Source organism: Seriola lalandi, unplaced genomic scaffold (genome assembly GCF_002814215.2).
Source record: "Seriola lalandi dorsalis isolate HSWRI2012SDOR001 ecotype SW California unplaced genomic scaffold, Sedor1 jcf7180002054554, whole genome shotgun sequence".
In the NCBI taxonomy this organism is placed as follows: Eukaryota; Metazoa; Chordata; class Actinopteri; order Carangiformes; family Carangidae; genus Seriola; species Seriola lalandi.
Genome location: NW_019525107.1, coordinates 1,259,070 through 1,282,329, shown reverse-complemented (window position 1 = coordinate 1,282,329; position 23,260 = coordinate 1,259,070). Strand labels below are relative to the sequence as shown.

The window sequence follows — 23,260 nt, the reverse complement described above, 5'->3', positions numbered from 1 at the left end:
ATGCAAACCCGTGCCAGTGGCTTATCACAGCACACTGAGTAGCAGTGACCCTGCGAGGAGCCTAAATAGCTGCTACAGCATGACGCCCGTGCTCATTACAGCAGCCCGAGTGGCATCTCAGTGAGAGAAGCATGACTTCCTACTTCCACCACGCACACACACATGTACGCACACCCACACACACACACACACACACACACACACACACACACACACACACACACACACACACACAGACACAGCGAGGCTTCATTAAGTGTCACTCCCGCCGCCCACAAAAAGATGACAGGAGCTCAAGACAGTGCCAGGGGTCCGGGGCACCACGAAATCCTTGAAGCTTGGCTAAATCCCAACCACCACCACCCCACCCCACCCGCCTCCTTCTTCAACCTCGCTGCCAACTACCTTTCTCCTTCCCCGGGCATTAATATCCGTCACGGCACAGCAATCAGCTCCATGAGTCTCATTGCAAGATAAAAAAATGAGGAAATATAGTGGAAATGTAAAAGAAAAAATGCCCCAGGTTTTCAATCTCTTTTTTTTGAGAAGATTGAAGATGGCTCCTTTTAAGTTTTTAAGCCACTGAGACAAAAGACAGACTGCAGCTTTGCATTGACAGACAAATAAGAACTTAAAAGTAAATTGGGAAAACGTTCTACAACATCAGATGAAGTTTTGTTTCATGTTTTTCATATAAAGACTGCATTTATCCACAGTGCCCTATACATTTCATAAATACAGACCAGAGAGCCGTTACAAGGTCAAACATAGTAAATCCCAGCAATTTATATTTTCTATTGTCACATGGCCACAAACATCATGCCCCTTCATGTGCTTTGTGATGTACTGTAATCTCTCCATGTTGCAGAAGAAATAAGCACAAGTATCATTCTTTGAGTATTTATTCTCATTTAGGATTAATGCATGAGTAAGATCCTGCAGTATTGAAATAGTAGCAATGCAGCATTTGCCATACTGTCATGATTCAAATTACTCATATTTTTTGGATGACTGTGATACTGACCTTATGCAGGAAGTACTTGGATTCCATTGTTTTGCCTTTGAACTTCCTGTTTACTCCAGAAATAGGAATGGGTTGACATGTTTAGAATAGCATCGGGCCAGTTTTACAATATCGCATATGGTGGAAAGGACTGTCAGAGGTGGAAGAAAATGAGAGACTTTTGTCTTCAGCAGTCTTCTAAGCTAGCACAGTGCAGGATCAGCTGCTCAGTCATGTTACTGTCATGACAGTCATGATCATCATTTGTGTTTTTTCTAATATATAATATATTATTTCTTCAAAATAAATACACATTTCATTCATCTGTATGAGATTTAATAAATCCAATATAAACAACATCAGTCCTATTTTTCAGGAAAGGGGATTATTATTGTGGAACAAACTCATAATTTGAAATGGCATTATTACTAAAATTATATATTGCATCATCGGGTAAAATCATGTTAGGTAATCAGCTTCAAGACTGACTAAGCAAATCAGCTGGTTTAGTTATTGATAATGTAAATAATATTAATAAGATGATAACATGCATCAGCACACTGATACGCTGAGCATACCTGAGCGTCACCACAGAAATTTCCAGCTATATATTGCAACAGAAAGTGAGGTAGTAGCCATAATTATGCACCAAACAACATTGTTCAATCTGATATTGTTGAAGAAAATAACTCAAGTCCTTAGTTTAAAGTTCGCTGAGGAGGTGTGAGTTAATTAGTATTCCAAAATAAGGTGAGCCCACTGACACAGAACAGATCTGAGGTAATAGACTCTTTCAAAGTCTGTCGAAGGAGCGGTGGTCAACTGTATGTAAATATAGTTGTGATCAGTGGGTGAAGGCACTGTGATCTGGCAGGGTGCAATTACAGTTTGGATCAAAAGAAGTGAGAACAAGATATTTGCAGTCACAGACTTTAGAGTGTGAGACACAGGGACCAATTTATTAGGGGGCAGGGAGGACTCCCAGACTTAACAAGTCAGCAGAGTCGCGCCATCGGAAGAGGCAAACCAGGAAAAATGCTTGGGGCCCCCAAGGAGAAGAAAGGTGCCCCTGATGGCCCCTCATATTGGCACATTTTGCAATGACAACTATAAACCATTTTAAACCTTCCATGAGGACAACACGCAGTGCACCGCTGTTGTTCCTGATGATGCTTGCTGTAGCTAGTGTCTATGGTTTGCCTGAATGTGAGGCATTGAGGGAACTGTCAGTCAGCGAGGGGGAGGGCGTGGGCATTTGTAAGACACTGATGAAATTAAGATGAAACAGGGAAGGGGACACTGCGTTCAGACAGACGGGTGTCAAAGTATTTTTCTTGCTAAGTACGTGCATTAGATGTGGTACCGTCACCCCATCTTCATAAACGTGTTCCTGTCGTTCAGAGTTTTATAGTAGACTTGACTTTGACTTGTGTTTACTACAGCTAGTGATAGTGAAGTCAATGTTGTTGCTTCCCTTCAAGGTAGTGCTCTGGTTTATAGTGTATTCATCAGGCTCACACTACCTCTTGTTCTAGAAATTTAGAGTTGGTGCTATCACATTTGGTATCTGTTAGTATAATTTTACAATTGTTTTTCCCTCTTTTTCTATTTTCTTTTAAATTGTTCGGCTGCAGTCAGTATCTGGGAGCTTTGTTGGTACATGTTCGTCTCTTGGTTTCCGGTGCTCCAATGAGTGGGTGCTCAACCTGCTAGGAGGGAAAGGCACATTATAGCTAACACCTACCACCAGAGAGCTAGATTTTGTTGTGAAGCCACAAAACACTCTATAGACCTGGTAGCTACTGGTACCTTTTTTTTTTTTGGTTTGTTTTTCGTTTGTTTTGTTGTGAAGCTTTTGTCTTATATCGTTTTCATGTGGTTGTTTCATCTCTTCAAAGACAAGCTTGTGAGGAACCACACACAAAGACAGTGTGTTCTTTCTCCAGTGAGAATTGGCAGCAAATTTCCTCGTCTTTTCTTCAAAGCTCCTTATCCCAGCACTCCTTCTCTGATAACAATTATATTTCTAGTTTCAACAGTCTTAGCAGTCTCTGTCGCCACTGTCCATCCATAGCTGCGGTGTAAACCCCCACCCCCCTCACAGCTGTCCAGGTGTGGAGACTGAAGAGATGTTTTGCTTCGTGACACATCAGGACAGATCAACAGTCTTTGTTTCCTCTTTTCCTTTAAGCTGTGACCTCTTTGTCTGTCACCTCTTGCATTTTACAGCAACACTTGAGACATGAGATGATGAAATAACATTTACAAAGGCACATGATGGTGTGATGAGAATTAAAACTGTCAAGGTGGGAAAACTGATCAAGCTTTGTCTGAGAAAATCCTCACGTGAGGTACTGGAATTAACTATTAAAGGCCAAATAACCGCATTTCCCTGTTACTTTTTCCAAGAACAAGCTCATATTTCCCTTCTTTGTGTCTTCACCGGTCTCCCGATTGCTCCATTTGACAGAATAAAAAATGGCCTTTGCAACGGACTAAGCTGTTTTCATATGTGATAGCTCGTCCTGCATTCGGGGTGGATGTTTACACTGAAAGAAAATGGAGAATGGGGATGGGGTCCCTATTAAACTCTGAGTTTGAAATCTCCCCCTGCGCCTGCAGCGCAACCAGATCGCAGAGCAGTTCAGCTGAGGTACTGTACGAGCTCTGATTACATCTAAGATGACGCTAAGCAGAGTCGACGTGTTGGGGAACGTGAAATCATTTTCATAACAATCTGTTTTTAATGTCTCGCAGATGAGAGCATCAACAAGGCAAAACATGACACTTTTTTTAACTAGTTGCAGCAGTTATGGCAGATTATTATTTAATGGCTGTAATTTTGCAAGAACTAGAAAAGCAGTGTAGAGCTGCGACTCTTGGAACAGCTGCGAGTTTTGGGGTGGAAAAGAAGTTATAAAAAGTTAAAATTAAAAAATAATAAAAGAAGACGCAAGGAAATTCAATAAATGTCTTCCTCAATTTGACAACACATGCGCCGCAAATACGCACAACACAACCAAATACAGAAATGAGCACAAGTAACACAAACGAAAATGAAAGTGTTTGCAGGGGACACAAAAAAAGCGGTGAACCCGACTGGGAGCACGTCAGTGCTGTTCAATGCCTTAACTTCAAAAGTCACAAAGCATTGAACAAGAAGGGTGTCCCAACCAGCTTCATCAATTTTTTATTTCCCCTAGAAACATTTCCATTGTCATTTGTGCTACTTGCAACGTGTCTCTGTATTTGCTTGTGTTGTGAGTATTTGCAGTATTTGCATGTTTTCTGAATTTACCTGTGTTTTGTCAATTTGCATGTGTTTTCTTAGGTTGCAGTGCGTTGAGGTCTCAGGGCCACAGTAGAAAAGAGGGGAAAATAAAGAAGTTGGAACCCTTGAGCTTGTTTTGCAACTGCTCCTTTGAGATCATCATCAGACACAGAGTGACCGGACTTGACCAAAACCACTGGCATGAAGGAGACAATACGCTCTAAAACACGTCACTGATTTTTACTCCCACGACCTTGGAGAGTTTAGGCTGTTTTTATGAACCTGAACAAATCTTTCCCAATACTGGAAACAAGTGGTTAGGCTGTGATCTGTAATATTATTGGAAAGGACTTTGACGCTGATGTTGCTCTGGAGGCAAAAGTTAATTCTAGGAGTGCACAAATTCATTGTTTTGTTTTTCCTGCAAATGTCCAAGAAAAGGCATAGACAGTATCTTTAGTTAAGCAGCATTATGCAAACAAGTCACCACTATACATTTATCTTTAATAGTTATAGCCCATTATATTGCCATGGAAACAAAGCTGTGTGTGAGATTCTGAGGGGGGAATCACTTGGCAGATGTAAAAAGTATATTAAACAAATGTGCAGAAGGTCAACAGTGAAGTTAGATTTCATCCATACTTGGTGCACACCTAGCCTCTTTTCCAATTCCTTTTACTTTGTTTATTGCACTGATATTGTGTTTAATTGCGTCCTTAAGGAGTAAAAGTGGTGTGGTTATACACTGAGTGTGCAATTAAAATCCTGTTCATTATCATTATCATCAGTTACACTTCCTCTGTATTCTGACAGCTGTGCTGCTGTGAGCAGGATATTTTTTTTCTCGGTTTCATATTTGAATAATGAATTCGCAGCATTGTGGTCTCAGCTCTGTTGACTATTCATGATGTAGATACAGATTCTCCCCTGAGTGCCGTATTTGGACTTGAATCACATCTCTTTGGGCATTTTGGAGACAGTGTCACTTACAAATCCCCCCCACAATCAGCGAATAGCATGTTCCACTTGTCTGGATGTTCCCTCCGTCTTAAACTGTGTCATTGTTGGCAGGTACCACTCGGCAGCCCAGAGAGGGGGAAGTTCCTGGTGTGGACTACAATTTCATCAGTGTGGGGGAGTTCCGCGAGCTGGAAGAAAGTGGCCTGCTGCTGGAGAGTGGCACCTATGATGGTATGTCACAAACTCAACACATTATCCACAACACTGTAAATGGGTGTGTATAGACCGTTAAAAAAAAAAAAAAGTTGAATTGGTGTGAATTACTGTCTGAAAATATGTCATGTAAATATCTAGCTGGAATAACTTTCCCCATATTGCACTTAGGGCTGGATGTGCTTAGCCAGATTTTTTCTTACTGTTTCTTTGATAATTATATCTAAAATATAATGTAATCTATTTTGGTGAATCCCAGTTGTTCATGTTGTGATTTCTTTGTTTTTCAGTTAGTGTTAGTAATGGGATTTTAGGTGGCTCACACATCTGGATTTCAGTTCATGTGGTCTTGAACAAGGAAAAAAAAAATGAAACATTGGCTTTTGCCAATGAACCAAGAGCCGTAAACATGAAGTCATCACGACTTACAGCTAACTTATTTACCGGACAGTGTTGATGTCATCCTGCATCATCATCGTCACCACTACATGGACCCACAAGTGGAAATCAAATCATGCAGCACCTGTCTTTTATGTGTTTATATTTATGTCTCACCAAGACATAACTGAGCATTATGAGCGTTTTTAGTTGGGACTGGAACTTGACCTTGACCTTGATGTTATGAATACTGAAGAATAGGAAGAAACGGGACAAAAAAAAAAAAATCGTCTTTCCACAGTAATATGGGAGGACGGTTACTTTTTGATCACTATTTTCCTCTTACCTTTTATTGAAGAGCTGCCAAAATACACAGAGTAAGACATAAACACACCACTATTTTTTTAAAAGTCCTTTTCACCTTCTGATTCATCAGTAAAACCCTCGCACTCGCATGGTGATGCACATACAGGTTACCATGGTTACCAAATGACAGGCTGTATACGCTCTTTATATAGATCTCACATAGGTTTAACATTATTTCTGCCTTTGAATTGGTGCTAAAACCACACACACTACATCATGAAATCCTGTGGTTGGTCTGTTTTGCAGTCCACAAACATGCCACACCACATTCAACTTTCTGTTTGTTTTGGACCACACCAGAGTTCAGCTGACAGCACTCTTACAGACAAGGTAGATATGATAAAGATGAATCAGGAAGTCCATAAGTGGTAAAACTATTTTCCTAAGAATGAAGAGCAGCCAAAAAACCATAATATGAAGTTATCAGTACAGTACATCGTTGCAGTCCTCCCTGGGGACATGGCTGCAACCTAGGGTGAATCCCCCATGATGCCCTTGGTGTTAGTTCTCTTGTGATTTTGCTGAGCTGTGCACCATGAGGTCATCAGGTGAAGTCAACACATTGCCCATGTCATCAAACTGTCACTGTAAATGTGAAAGAACTGAAGATAATTTATCCCCAGGGGGGGATTTTGTTCCCAAAAAAGAACAGAACTTCCTCGGAAACGTGTTGGCTAAGTAAGAGCTCTCTCTCCTCCGCCCTCTGTCCCACATCCAGCCCTGGGAGACTGGTCCTGCAACCCCCGAGCCTGTGAACCGGTCACCGAGATGAATAATGGATCTGCTCTGCCCCTTACCTGCTCACTGTGACACAGCTGTGTGTGTATTGAAAGCGCGGGTTCAGAAACCCTCCGAAAGTTAATTATTAATGCGCAGACTTTCGACCTGTGGGTCTCCAAAGATAAACACACAAACACAGATCTACAGGCAGATAGACACATACACGCACACACACACACACACACACACATCTGAATGCAGGAAAAGAGGAGAGAGATATTTAATGAGTGATTGCCCCATGGTGAGTTTGTCACTGATTGCAGCAGCCTTTAGACTGCAGATTGTAAAATTAGCCTCAAGGGTCCATTCACACAGAAAGGCAGTTTCTAATCTTGTACTAACATGCATTTTAATGGAGGGATGCAAGTCCAAGCATTGTGGTGGGGTAAGGAAGCAATGAAATATGGTTGTAGTAGTTGGTGTTACAGCTTCATATTACATAGACTATTTATTTTATTGTGTTATCGGTACAGTATTCCCACATTTTTTTTATACCCCCGATTGTTTTATTGTGTTTTTATAGTTTCCATGCTGCCTGGCCGCAATTTCCGTCTATTGGGACAAGTTCTGAACTAAACTGAACTTTGAGAGTCACAGGCTCAGGGAAAACCACACTCCTTCCCTGTCTACTTTTTCATTGCAGTCTGTCATTATTCATCTCTCTTTTCCCCCCTCTTGTGACATGCTTGGCTTCGTCTGAACGAGGACTTACTGTATATGCGACTGGTTGAATGGAGACATCGACCTGGGCAGCTACGTTCACCACTGTGACTAATCTTCCAGACCTGTGAACAACAGGGGATTGATGTAGCCACGGTTAATCTGTAACCAGGGGTGACACTCTCTCCCACTGCTGCACTGGAGCCAATATCTGAGACAATGAGCGTTTCGCAGATTGGTTGTCATATCGCTCACCAATAATAGAAAGTAATTTCAGAAGGCCAGTATTATGAAACTACTTAACCAAGCATAAAAGAGGGAAGATTTTGTGTGTCCATGAGATCGCTCCTCTGCATTAATCCATTGCATTTTCAACTCTCAACAGTTTTGCTGTCTGCATTCCAAGCAGGTCTTATGGCTACAAAGTTGACTCAACCACTGGCAGAGTGGATGAGGAAGTTTAAACAGCACAAAAGATTGGTTTGCCGGTTTTTGTTTTACAGAAAGATGTCAGGGTGTGAGTAATATTTGTTACCTTGGCTGTGTGCTGGAACTCTCAAGAATTAGATTTGCTTGCGTGTGAGAGTGTGCGCATGTATGTGAATTAGGGCATATCCAATTTTCTACCCCTCGCTGTGGAGGGTTGCAGAAAAAAACAGTAGTGTGAATCATTCATGGCGGAGACAGGGAGCTGAAATGGACAAGTGAAATGCAAGAGAAGCAGGTGCTGGAAACAAAAGTCAGCAACAGAAGACCCAATGTGGTAGATGATACAAAAATTCCCTCAGACATGCAGCATTGTGTTAACTTTGATGTCTTATTGCTCCCCAATTTATGCTGAAGATTTATGTAGTCTATATTCCATATGTCAGAAAATCTCATTACGCTGTACCACAGGCTTTCTTTTCTAGCTGTGTCTAATTCAAGGTCAGTATAGATCACATTTGTCTGGGTTAGTTGTGGACGTCCAATAGGCTGGATAGATGCATGGCTCCATCCATGCCTGCATACAAGCCTGGCATGGGAAGCATAACCTTGATGACATGTTGGAGGTTTCGGTACGCCCTGGTGCTGCAAATACTCACAAATTTCCTATTTGAACAGCTGGTTGAAATGTGCTGCAAGTAGCACGGACGACAGTGCAAGTGTTTCCAGGGGGTACAAAAAACTGATGAACCCGGCTGGGACACACTTGTTCAGTGTTTTGTGACTTTCGAAGTTAAGTCTTGAATAAAAAGTGTGTCTCAGCCGGGTTCATCACTTTGTTTGTTTTCCCCTGGAAACACTTCCTTTGTCATTTGGGCTACTTGCAGCGCCTTTCTGTATGTGCTTGTGTTGTGACTATTTCGTTATTCCTGTGAGTTTACTTAATTTGCAATGCATTGAGCTCTCAGGGACACCGTGCAATGGCCTGCTGTAAGAATGCAGTGGGAATATGAAACACTACAGATTGGCACAATGTGATTGAAGCATGAAAGGCCAGAACAAAGAAAAAACTGACATGATTCATAGACCAGACAGCAGTGAGGTACTTTCATTGCCTCTGACAGTTACCGTCTGAAGTTGTGGGCTGCTAGGGACCAATTTGACAGGGGAATTGTGCCACGCAAAATTTATTCCCCTTGACCATCTTTATTGGAAAAGAAATAACCATTTTCCCTCCCCCTTGTTTTACTGGACCACATTGCCTACAACCATTTTATAACCATTTTTTTGGTATCATAGGCTTTGTGAAGTTCCAAGGCAAAGCTGCATAGCTCTGGTTTAGATAGAAACAGGGCAACAGGCCAGAAGTCACAAAGGAGAGAGGGTGCAAAGGTGCCTTGCTAGCAACAGCTGCCCACTCCTAGGAACTGGCAACAGAAAGGCCCAGAAGATTAAGAGGTACCTCAGCTTTTAGGACTGCACTGCTGATAATACAGGAGTTGGATTAGTGTTTGTTTTTATGCAGGTCCAAATGAGAGTGAGAAAAGCTGAAACCAAAAGTGGAAGAACAATAGATGGATGGATAAAGTAAGAGGGATTAGGATGGATGAGAACGGCTCAATAAGAAGATAGGAAGGGTGTGTAATTTATAAAGGGTGTCACTAAACAGACAGAGGAGTTGAACATAAACTGGAGAGGAAGTTTATTTATGAGAGGCAGGTCATCAAGCAGTGGAGATAGTGGAGCTCTGCACCCCACACACACACACACACACACACACACACACACACACACACACACATACAAGCACAGGGAGTAGAGGAATGCAGGGTGGACGAGGTTGGCTTGTGAAGTGTGGGCATCCATGCCAAGCAGCGCCTGAGCTCGGTGCCAAGACTGGAGCACAAGATGGGCTTCACGCGCCTGTGGCACTGGCACTTCATGGATGAGGCCTGGGCAGACTGGGCACTGCCCAAGAGTGGAAGCCCATCCTCAATGATTAATGAGGTTCTGTGACTGTGGTTGGCAGGTTCAAAGAAGCAGAGGGATAAACGTGGGATGGGAGGGGTGAGGGCTCTGGAAGGGAGATTGTGGGGGCTGAGCCGGAGTTAAAAACCCTTGAGGGGGGTTTTCCCCCAAATTTGGACAACATAAGGGACGTCTCCAATTTCCATTTGTGTTTGAAAACATTGCCACAAAACCATTTGGTTGCATTTCACATTGCTTAATAGCCATGACTGCATGAATCTTTGCTCTCTAGAATTTCCATCACAGCTTATAATGAGAGTTTTATGAAGGATATAGTGAGATTTAGAGAGGTTATGTCTCACTGCAGATGTAACTCTGGTCACAGTTGCACTCACATTTTATTCAGATTCTCACGAGTTGGAGATGAGACATGCTGGCAGCTGCTGACTAAAACAGATGGCGTGACATTCACACACACACACACACACACACACACACACACACACACACACACACACACACACACACACATCCTTTCACCCATAAACACACATAGCCCTCATAGTACATACTTAAACTTGAAGTCTCTCCGGGCAAATTAAAAAAAAAAAAACCTTGCCTCTGACATGAAACTACTTCTTACTCGCAGCAAACACAGCCATGCATGTGTAACATGAGCGAATGGCTGTGTAGTTCACTGACAGTGCCAAGCGAATGTTGGCCCAGGCTGTTAAAATGAAAATGACTTTGCTTTACACTGCCCACCCACCACTTTCAGAAAGCTGCAAAATGTAATAACACTGTGCTGAAATTATCCGCCCTCTGTGCACACTGTTTCTGCTGCTTTTACCTTTAACACGACTGGTACTTGTCGTTTTGCCACCGCGTGACAAAAGATTTAAATTACATAAGCTTCTGATGACCAGAAATGTTGAATTTTACAGTGTGGTGAGCTGTAATATTTTTATCCTCTGTCCTTTTCTGAGTTTAAGACTAATCTGGCCTCTAAATACGTTGAATATAGCAACTGAGACGTATACTGTATTAAAGGTCCCATATTGTACAAAGTAAGATTCCATGTCTTTATTTTTTTTATTATTATTATAAAGCAAATCTAGGTTCTATATTAATACTGTGAAAGTATTAATGCATGTTCACAGAAAAAATGCACACAGCCCATATTTAGAAACTGAGCTTAAAAACAAGCCGTCAGGACTTCTGTAACTTTGTGATGTCACAACAAAGCAGTCACCACTCTCACCCATGCCCCAAGCCCAGGCCACCTGGACCCACCATCCAATCTTGGTTTTTCTGAGTGTTTACTTTAAATCTGCTATATTTCTAAATAACTCAGAAACCAGTCAGCCAGTGATTGGCTCACCAACCTGTTGTTACTTGAGCTCCAGAGAGAAGCCTGAGAGAGGAGATGTAAAACTACATTGATGGTTTTTGGTGCTTAAAACAAAAATGATTTCTTATGGATATCAACACTTCAAATAAAACACAGGAAAAGTGTAAAATATGAGACCTTTAATCTCATTGTCAGTTTTTATCCTTCTAGTCAGTCTATGTTTTGCATACTTGTGTGTTGTATACTGTAGAATTGTTGAAATGCTCATTTCGCTGAAATGTTTGTGAGTCGGTGAACCCCAGCATATTGTAGAATCCGAAGGTCAGAAAATGTTATCCATCATTAAGGAACAGCTTGCTAGATCTTAGTGTAATTCTTACTATAATTTTGGCTCCATGTTGTTGTTGTTACATTTAAAATAGAGCAGCACAGCTTGTTGATTTGTTGGTTCAGTGCCAATATCAGCAGGTGTCTATTTTTGTCACACACACACACACACACACACACACACACACACACACACACACACACACACACAATCATGGGGAGCCATTAGCATGGTGGCTCCCAAGCTTTTTTTTTTTTTCCCCACGTCCTTTTTTTCCAATAATGAACAGCCCATTAATCTAAGGCAGTAATTTACGGGAGAAGTTTAGAGTGGCCAAAGAGTGACCAGACATTTTGTTGAAATCAGGGCTGGTTTTATTCAGTATTTGTCTTGGCATCCCAATATGAAAGGTCTTTCTCCCGGTAATTACACACAGGACATTTATGAGGCATAAATACTGTGTACATCAGGACCGTGGGCAGGTCAGATCAGTCTTGGGAAAAGATCATAGCATCAGTTGTTAGGGGAAGCAGAGCAGCAGCCTCAATGTTATCCACTAGATGGATAATACAATTGCTATTAGACAGCTATAACGATATTGAATTTGGAAGATTAACTGGGCAAACTTGCCAATAAAGTTTGCTCAGACTGTAGTTTTTTATTCAGTGGAAAGAGTTTTTGGACTATGGAGCCAAAAGTATGCAATGTTTTCGTTAGTTTCTTTAGTTTTTTTTTTAAGTGGAAAAAAGTGAGCCTAACTCAAAAACTTAAATAATAAAAAATAATGATTGTGGCATGTGAAAAAAATTTGAGCAGAGGGAAGAACAGATTTCATTAAATATCAGCAAATGTCCTGCAGTCAGTCAAAAAACTGAAACTGAAAAAGAGGCTGGCTCCTACAACAGGACGATGATCCAAAGCAGAGCTCAGAGTCCATCATGGAATACTTGTTCTGTTAAGTTTGACTTTTTCTTGCCCACATCAAGTCAAGTCAAGTCAATTATCAAATCACTGCAGAAGTTATCTCATTTTTAAATAGAGCCGGTCTAGACCGCACTCTTTATGACATTATTTTTAAATATATTTTAAATATTTTTATAATAAAATTATATTTATATTAATATTACTCAACTATTCCGACCATGAGAAAGCACATGGTGACAGTGGCAAGGAAAAACTTAATTTTACGAGAAAGAAACCTGGAGCAGAATCGGACTCGGGGTGGGCGGCCATCTGCCTTGACCCTCATGTCTCAAGTCAACAGTGGTAATGTTAAGTGCTAATGTTAGAGACTATAATGCTAACAACCTGTTAACTTACTCATATAGTAACTCAGTATCACATGATTAGAGCTTCACCTTTCAATTTCAGTTGATCCGGTGAATATTATCTTGATTAATCAGCTAATTGTTTGGTCTATAAAATGTCAAAAATAGGGTAAAAAATTTGTCATATTTGTCAAACCAATTGTCCAGAACCCAATGCTGCTTGAAAATGACCAATCAATTATCAATTTTTTTCCCCATTAACTAACGGATTAATTGGTTAATCATTGCATGATGCTTCAGTCAATCTTGACCTTTACAGTTTCTGACACGCTCAGTACTTTATCAAATGAGACATTACTTTTCTCTCAGACGGGCTAATGAATCAACACATTTCCTACCAGACAACAAATTCAGCATCTGTGTCAATGTCATATTCTTTAGTTGTCCATTCACTTATTTATTTATTAATTATCCATTAGAATCACAAATGTTCACCTGTTTGATCGAGCCCATTGTTGCTGCCCATGTCCCAGCTGCTTTCAGTAATTAAATCTAATTCCCATTTGTGCAGCTTGTTGAAATCTTTGATATGATAAAACATGGTATATACAGTTGTCACTTCAAAAGAAAGACGAGGACTTGTTTGTCACATTCGAATATTAATAGGGGACTCTATTAAAAATTCTAATTCTATTTAATGGAACAGTGGATAATTAGCAACTACTGTGTTACAATATGATTACACATTACACTAAGTAAAATAATAGAACTGTTAGCAGACGCCGAGGGAGCACTGTGCCTCGCAGTCACATAAATGATAGATTAAATTGCATTTTGTTGAGATAACAAAGTAAAACTAAATGATTAGCCACATGAGATTCAAGCAAACAGCTCATTTAATGAACCAAAAGTCCTGAATCCTCAAAGAGACATCTCACTTTATTGTTCAGGTAAAGTTAAAACCACTAAGCCTCTAGTTGTTTGAGTTCTTTTCCCTTTTTTTTTTTTTTTTTCTTCAGGTTGTGTGGTTTTTGCATCTCTGCCGTATGATGTTCTAAATCCTCCTCCAAGACTGCTCCTCATATTGTGGCTCATTAGTACAGTATAATTACAACACTATCCATCTCAGTGCACTTCCTTATTGTGGCCACTGTCTTCCAGCTCCCTGCTAATGTGCACTTAACAGAGGCTACGTGTGCGTTTTGTGTGAGCTCCAGGAGCTGAAGAGTGCACCGAGCAAATTACCGCTTCTAATTTAACTCCCTCAATTTGCATTGTGTCAGTAAGCTTCCTGTTAATTACAAACCTAGTAAAGGATTTAATGGTTTTCAATAAGGTACTGATATTAATACGTATTAAATTAGAACACGGATTAATATAATTACCTTCACCAGTTATGATGTATGGGTTTAACATGACACTCAGATAAATTGTGCTGTTTAGTAGATGTGTTAACTGTTTATTCAGCACATCATAATTAAATCTCATAGGAAAAAAAAACTGCGCAGCTATAAAGTCTTGACAAGTTGTGAAGGTTATTTCCACTTTGCTGTCATCCTAACTTTACATGCGAGTCCAATTAATATGTATCTTCTCTTTCTTTCAATATTGCAAACAATAGGCTTTTGGAAATATTTATTTAAATCAGAGAAATTTAAATCTGTGTAGAACCTTAATTCCATTTTCATTAAATTTCTGTCCTTTTTTTCCCCTCACTCTCTGCTGCCGCCGGTCCTTCCTCCTTTGTTCCTATTCTCGTTTCTCTCTCACCCTCCCAGTAGATTCGTTTGTCACACTATCTGTCCACTCCCTGATGTGCCGTTTAACTTTTACAGTACAATTTTCAGCTACTCAAACGCAGCTCAGTCTTAACCACACAACAGTCCCACCCTAACACTGGAGGACTGTGGATTTTTCCCAAAAACAGAGAAACAACCAGTGAATCAATATTTGTACCATACCTTTCCCAACTGCTTTCCTCACCTCTTGTGCTTTTATGTTTTGATCCTTCCTGCGATTCCTTATTCTCCAGCATAGAGAGAAAGAGGAGGTAGTGAGTGGTAAAGTGGGTCACCCATCTCTTATATAGTTGAGGAAAGGCTCGCTCTGTGGAGTAAGACTGTTTGCTGCCTTAGGCACCAACATGACAGCAAATGCAAGCTAATAGACTTAAAGGGACAATCAAGAGCTTGAGAACGTACCTTGGTATAAATGCTGTAGTCACAGTTCCTCGAGGAGTGAAGCAGTAAATATGACCGAACAATAGTCAAGGCTTTTTGGCTTTGGTCTGAGAGCCGGGACCGCTGTATTATTGAATGAGAGATCATATTAGAATAAGAACACATATAAGAATGCAGTGAAAAGAGTACATAAACACACAAATAATGAAAAAAAACAAGTAAATTAGAAACGATTTTCTGTCTTGTAGTCGGCTTTCTCGTAGATGGGAAACCAGAGTGGGATTATATGTTTGTTGTCGCATAATAAGCCCTTGTTAGATGGTTGGCGTGCCTTGTTATCAACAGGTTTGGGTCTGGGGAGACAACAGGACCTTCTCCATGCGCCTATGATACTGTAGGCATGCCTTCCTCAGTCCAGCAGTGTGCGTCAGTAGTGACGCAATGCAACATTCAGTGGAAATTAGCTAAGACAGAATTGCAGTGAAAAAATCAGAGGAAAAAAAAAAAAACATTTCCCCTTGTCGTAGAGACTATTCCAAAACCCAAGACTTATGACAGCAACATCCTTTTGCCTCATTTTGTTCCAAGCATTGAGGCTCTGCTGGATATGATTTGCAGCTAACAGCCAGACTCCCCTGTGTCTTTAAAGACATTTAAACAACAGTAACAGATGAGAGATGAGGTGATATGGTCTTTTCTTGATCCGTTCTTTGCTGCACAAAGCCATAAAGAGACCTGTAATTCTTTCCTAAAGTATTTAATCTTTGTCGCTACGTGTGTGTGTGTGTGTGTGTGTGTGTGTGTGTGTGTGTGTGTGTGTGTGTGTGTGTGTAAGTGCCCGTGCGTGCCCGTGCATCGTGGTATTCCTATACTCATGAAGACCAAATCTTCTCACAAAGGTAGAAAAATCTTCAAAACAAGGTTGTTCTACAATTTCTCACTCTATTTTTAAGGTTAGAAACAGATACAGGGTTGGGGTTGAGTGTAAGAGTTATTTATGGCCAGGGGTGTAAAGATAGGGTTATGTAATGAGTTTAGTCAAAGAAAGCCTCCACATGTTTCAAGTATATTTTTGTCATCTCTGTCTCTCTCTATTCTTTCCAGGCAACTACTATGGGACCCCGAAGCCCCCCGCAGAGCCCAGCCCCGTGCAGCCGGACCTGGTGGACCAGGTTCTGTTTGATGAGGAATTTGACACGGAGGTGCAGAGAAAACGCACAACCTCCGTCAGTAAGATGGATAGAAAGGACAGCGCCGCACCAGAGGAGGAAGAGGAAGAAGAGAGGCCTCCTATGGTCAACGGCCTGGCTGGTGAGAGACACACACACACACACACACACACACGGCTGACTTCTGTTTCGTTTTTTTAGGCTAGTTGTAATGCAGCTTCGCTCCATGCTGCTTTTTTTTTCTCATTTAAACCCCAGGACTTTTTTTTTTTTTTTTTGCTTCATTTATTTATTTGTCTAGCAGTTCATTATATCAAAATGCAAAACAGCAAGACTTTTTGTTTTTCTTTCTTCCTGTTCATTGTTTTCTCTAAACAAACATTCTCAGGATTAGCTGTTCTGCATGCAAGGTCAGCACTAAATCAGACACATTATACAGAAGGACTCCAACTAAATCACAGCGTGGCAAAGTCAAGAAGGAGCCAGAGTCTGTCAGAGATCAATCGAAGCACTGCCTCGGTTTAGAGGGATCGACCTTGTCCTTGTTTGATTCCCCCCATGAGGACGTCCTCACACGGCTCACAGCGCACACAAAATCAGAACCTGTTTCAGCTTAATGGTGAACTATTGTCCTCGCTGTGAAAGCAGTTAGAAAACCTTTAACTGCGGCATAATTATGAAACACTACAAAATAAAACGCTAGAATTATGCACCAACATGTTACACGATAACAATGCATATGAAATTATTTTATAATTCAGTCACCGTTCACCCATATTTAAATGAACTGAACAAAGTGGCAGCTTCTGGCTCTCTGAAGCCTCCCTCAGCTGGCCTGTCCTCTAATATGGCTTCAATGACAGGCCCCTAACCAGCCTCAGAACACTGGCCTGGTGCAGTATGGCACTGCCAATCTAGATTGCTCTTCACAAGAAGTCCAAATGCTGGAAAAAACAGCTATGATCCAATGCATATTGCATGACACGACCAATTTTGTTATTTTGTGTATTTTTGTGAATCCTAAGGAGAATTAGCCAAATATCATGTAAAGACATGCAGCACAATTACCACAGTTCAGAAGACAAATACATAAATATTCAGCATTCATGCAGGAAATTAAAGAAAGTGTCTTAACTGACACCAGTTTTTTTTTTTTTTCTTGGTTTGGCCTGTGAGTACTTTTTCTCAGTTAGAGGAAAATAAGAATATCTTTATCATCACCGTATTATCGCGGTCACTATCACATACTCTGTCACATATTCAATCAACTGAAGGCACTGGCCTTCAACACCCAGCCACCATCTGGAACATATAATGTAGTATAGTCTAATTCAATTACCATTACATACAACAGTTTGTATTCATTGTATGAACCACTTCTGAAAACATCTTTACAATGTGAGGCTCAATAATTGGTCAGAAAAAAAAAAGAGAAAAGATCAGCGAGCATGTACAATGAGTTGCTCATCTCACATCCAAAGAGTAAAAGAGTGAAAAATTGCCAGCGACACATCATCTCTGTAGCCTTGGGCTGTAATGATGGCAGTGTGGAGCCCGGCCAAGAAAACCCACGCACTGTAGACTGATGTCACTTCTAATTCCTTAGTCTATGAGTTGTCTCATTGTAAACGCAGTTTATTCTCCCTTTTGTTGGTGTGTGGATGGGTTGGATTGCTGAAGTGGTGAGAACTAACAACAAAAGGAGTGACGGAAAACATACCGTATGACCATGCTTGGAAGGTTGTTTAATAATGGTCATGCATTACTGTGAACAGCCATTTTCCTTTTGTGTTGCTCCCAGCATTCTCGTCAGTTTGTACAGCCTACATGCCTGCATGTGCAACAGCCCCCGGTTTATTTCTCTTCAGTGGCTGAAAGTGACTATAGCCTAGAGCAACTGTCTGTATGTGTGTCATTTATCCTGACTTTATAAGTGGAGAAAACCTTCCATGGTTCCATCATGAAAAAGAGCCCCCCCCCCCCTCCATTTCAGCACAAAAAAGCTCTTGACTTCCTCCAGTCAACAGCTGTCACTTTGCATCCTTACCATTCACTTACCCCTGCCAAACAGTCTGAGCATTCAATGCCGTGATGAAGCTAGGTCATACACAGCCAGATGAAAACCTGCAGATAAGAGCCTCACATAGACAGGCACACACACACGCATCAAGATTAGGCAAACACACACACACATGTAAGCAGCCTGTGTGATACTAATAGAGTTGCGATGTGGTGCTCGTGGCTGGGCTGAAGCGTTGGTCAGCTCTGCCCTTGCCTGGGAGGCAGTTCCCAGTACATCGCTGCTGACATGCAAATCCTATGGCAATTGCTGCTCTTCCGTCCTCTCTCCGTGTACTCTCTGGCTCTCTCTCTCTCTCTCTCTCTCTCTCTCTCTCTCTCTCTCCCTCTCTCTACCTCTCTCTACCCCTTCCTCTCCTGTGGATGCAACCGTCCACCCAGTGTACAGAGGAAGAGCAGCTCGAGCGGCAGGCAGGCAGGCAGTCAGCAGCAGCAGGGAGAGATGCAAGGAGCCCAGAGGAGCTCCAATGGCGCCACACTCTCACCTCCTGTCTCCTTTTCCTTCTACCATCTCCCGTACCCCTACTCCCAACCCCTTCCCCTGTCCGTCTCCATGCCCGTGTCCCTCTCTCCATGCGGGGCCCCAGAGCACAAGGACAAGGCGGAGTGGAGGAAGACGGTGCCCAGCTACACCCAGTCAGCTGGGGCCATGGACCTGCGTGCATGGAGCACACAGGATGAAAGTCAGGAGCCCTTGCCTAAAAACTGGGAGATGGCCTACACAGAGACCGGCATGGTCTATTTCATAGAGTAAGTAGCCTTTCTACTGCTACTTGCCTGCGTTTTGTTTTGGTCCTATTACTCTCCCATTACATCAGCATTGTTGCTAATCCCACTCCCAGTACTCTTCCAGTTCTTGTCTCTTTCTGCCATTGTAAGCCAAATGTGTTGAGAGATCTGGCAGTGAGTCCCCTCTGCTGCCCGTCCAGCGCATTCCTCTGTGCTGCATGAAACCTGGTGCTGGACATGGGAAGCTATGCGCCGGCTCTTATGTTGTTGTCGATTAAGTTTTTCTTTTATTTCCCCTGTGTTTGATGTCGGCTTTGTTGGCTGGCGCTAAAAGCAGCAGGCCCGCATTGTTCACCTGGCCCGTTAGTGTGGCGAGCAGTCGATGCTGAGGCGCTGAGAGAGCCAGGTGCTGCTGCTCGCCACTAAATCAATAGCTCATTCTGCCAGTGAGAGAAACAACAGGCTAAATGGAGTTCGCCACCCCCTGACCTACTCTCTCAGTTCTGCTCTTTATGATCCCTGCAACTGCTCACTCTCTTCTCTGTGTAGTTTATGTATTCCTCCTCTTCCTCCATCTCTGTCCATTCTCTCCCTCTCTTTCTTTCTCGCTTCCTTGTACCTCAAAGGGTCCTTTGAGCTTTGTTAAAATTTCACAAATATTATAAAGGCTTCTTTAATAAGCCATTTGATCCCAAAAGATTAGAAGTTAGCCAGACTTTTCCTTGTTTCCAGGGAGCTTTTAGCTCTGTTTATTTATTAGAGGTGGTGGAATAACTCCAGGGTAAAATGGCTCCAGAGAGTCCCCAGTGCTAATTGATAATTGCTAATTTTCACAGTATCTTAAATGTTTCTTAGATGTTTTTTTGGTTTTTTGGTTTTTTTTTATTGTGCCTAAAGCCCTGCCTTGTCTTTGTACTTCAGTCACAACAGCAAGACCACTACCTGGCTGGACCCCCGCCTCGCCAAGAAAGCCAAGCCTCCAGAGAAATGCGAGGAAGGAGGTGAGACAGTGTTTGTGGAAAGTTCTGTGGTGGAAACATTTTACACCCCTCAGTCCCACTCATATACCCCCCCCCAACACACACACACACACACACACACTTCCACTACTTCATCCCTACTCCCTGCTGCACAGAGCACAGAGTGCGTGCCTGCCTCTCTAAAGGGGGCGCTGGCTGACAGACGGAGATTGAACAGCTGAGCGGGCCTGGTCACAGTCGCACTGGTGACACAGCACAAACCTCCGGTCTCCAGTCTGCCCCTCTCCTCGTAATGGCTTCGGGGACACATGCAGGGAGCTCATCAGTGCAGCATCTCTCAAAAGGCAATTTTCTATGGCCCCTCTTGCGTAAAGATCTCCTCTGCGACGCATGTGTTTGTCACGCGGCAGCAGAAACTCAAGATGTTGCACACATACACACCGCTGGAGAGAAAAGGGTATTATTTTCCAGGGGGAGGCTGTATAAAAACTCAGCATTTCCTCCTTCCTCCTCCCTGCCCTCCTCTATGTTGTTTATTAAACCCTAAACACATAGTGACAAATAAAAGGAGGCCTCCTGTCCTGTAGGTGTAGGTAAGCACGCTGTGAGGCTGCCAGTCAAAGCACTACGCCTCATTGCGTGTGTCCAATTGTCCATGTCGTGTCTCAGCAGTATGTGAAGTGATTTGAGTCTGCCTTTTTCCCTGTTTGTTCTCCCCCAGAGCTGCCCTACGGCTGGGAGAAGATTGAGGACCCCCAGTACGGCACCTACTATGTAGAGTGAGTAAACTTCTCCTTTTGCCTGACAGGGCACAGATGGCTACGTCTGTGATTTGGCTTACTGCATGCTTATGTTGAGGTACGCTTTTTAGAATGAGATCTGCATTATTATATTCACATGCTCTGCAAATTAAAGCCATGTCCCTGAATTCCACTCCTCAAAAAAAAAAATTAGGGGGACTCCTTAATAATCACAGTATAAGGGGCGTCGTGTGGCATAGTGGTCTAAGTCCTCGCTGCAGTTGGCCCCGGTTCGAGTCCCGCATCAGACGGCCTTTGTGTGATTGATTGTGAATCAATTTCACCTGCTTTGGTACAAATGAAAGTGACAACAGGTGCAAAGGAGAGGCAAAAAGCAAGACAAGCCCCGAAAAGGGAATGTTTTTTACATGTGGTGGCCACAGACAGTTGCTCTCTCCTTATCCTCCCTGACTGATTCTTCTCTAGTTTTGTGTTGTGCTAATGTCCCTGTCACTACTGGTAGCATGAGGCGGTACCTGCAGCCCAGTCAGGTTGCACAGGTAGTCCAGCTCCTCGAGGATGGCACATCCATGCGTGCGGTCGCAAGAAGGTTTGCTGTGTCTCCCAGCATAGTCTCAACAGCATGGAGGAGATACCAGGAGACCGGCCACGACACGAGGAGAGCTGGACAGGGCCTTGAAAGGGCGTCAACCCAGCAGCAGGACCGGTACCTGCTCCTTTATTCGAGGAGGAACAGGAGGAGCACTGTCAGAGCCCTACAAAATGACCTCCAACAGGCTACCGGTGTGTATTTTCTGACCAAACTGTGAGAAACAGACTCCATGGGAGGCGGCACGAGGGCCGGACACCCTCCAGTGGCGGTCGTTGTCTTCACGGATGAGAACGGGTTCACACTGAGCACGTGTGACAGGCGTGAAAGAGTCTGGAGATGCCGTGGTGAACGTTATGCTGCCTGTAACATCATCCAGCATGAGCGGTTTGGCGGTGGGTCAGTGATGGTGTGGGGAGGCATATCCTCGAAGGGTCATGGAGACCTCCATGTCATAGCCACCGGTACCCTGACTGCTGTAAGGTACTGGGATGAAATCCTCAGAGCGACTGTCAGACCTGACGCTGGTGCAGTGGTCCCTGGGTTCCTCCTGGTGCAGGAGGAAGAGTGTGTAGACAGTTCGTGGATGACGAAGGCATTGATGCCATTGACTGGCCCTCACGTTCCCCTGACCTAAATCCAATTGAGCAACTATCGGACGTTATGTATCTGTGCATCCGACGCCGCCAAGTACCGCCACAGACTGTCCAGGAGCTCACTGATGCCCTGGTCCAGCTCTGGGAGGAGATCCCCCAGGGCACCATCCGCCGACTCATCAGGAGCATGCCCAGACGTTGTTGGGAGTGCGTACAGGCGCGCGGGGGCCATACACACTACTGAGTCACATTATGAGTTGCCGTGATGAAATTCACACAAGTTGGATCAGCCTGTGGTTTCAATTTTTTACTTTGATTTTCGGTGTGATTGTGAAGCCAGCCCTCCATTGGTTGAAGATTTTGGTTTCCATAGACCGTTGTTACGTCATTTTGTTCTCAACAAATTATACAATGTACATCAGTGAAGATTTTCAACCTGGATAATTCATTCACCAAGATTCGATGTGTGATTTAAGTGTTCCCTTAATTTTTTGATCAGTGTATACAGAAGCGTTAAATTTGATGTCGTTGAATCTCTTGTGGACCATGTAATAGTGTGCATATTATGCTGTTGTCCATACAGAAGCTTCCCACAGTCCTCCAGAAAGCAATTATGTCAGCACTGACAATACTGGTGTGCGTGTGTGTGTGTGTGTGTGTGTGTGTGTGTGTGCGTGCGTGCGTGCGTGCGTGCGTGCGTGCGTGCGTGCGTGTGTGTGTGTGTGTGTAAAAGAGCAGAGACAGTGAAGACAGCAGCAGACAATGAAGGTTTAGGGTCCCTGAGAGGGAAAAAACGGCGAGATTCCATTCTGATCAAGAGTGTAAACAAGAGCACAATGTTTCATTTTAGTCCCATTAATGTGGACAAAGAGGAAGAGACCTGCAGGCAGAGGGGTGGGGGGGGCGCCTGTTTATGCAAGAGGGTCATTGAGAGGCTGCCTTTCCTCTGTCTATGTCTCTTTGTCTGGCAAATGTTGTTGTGAATGAACGACCAAATGCGACAGTGTGACACAAAGTCTCATTATTTCCTCAACTGCCACACAAAACATGAGGTGTGGCAATTAAGGAGTGAGAAAGCGAGTAAATGAAAGAGTGGAAATGAAAGAGAGGGGAATGTTTATCTCTTCAGACTTAATGGGGAGGGTATCTCTGTGCATGAGTCACACGCAGCAAGAGCGCAGTTTTGTTTTTTTGGTTTTTTTTTA

General features: G+C 42.8%; 1 protein-coding gene across 1 annotated transcript in view; it reads left to right on the top strand.

Annotated features, from left to right (window-relative positions):
- magi3a (membrane associated guanylate kinase, WW and PDZ domain containing 3a) overlaps nt 1–23,260 on the top strand; it is a 119,329-nt gene that overhangs the window by 73,690 nt on the left and 22,379 nt on the right. Inside the window, exons 3-7 of the mRNA XM_023415665.2 lie at nt 5,346–5,465; nt 16,257–16,463; nt 18,988–19,150; nt 20,051–20,130; nt 20,831–20,888. Of these exons, the coding sequence (XP_023271433.1) occupies nt 5,346–5,465; nt 16,257–16,463; nt 18,988–19,150; nt 20,051–20,130; nt 20,831–20,888 (628 nt within the window). The remainder of the gene's footprint in view (nt 1–5,345; nt 5,466–16,256; nt 16,464–18,987; nt 19,151–20,050; nt 20,131–20,830; nt 20,889–23,260) is intronic.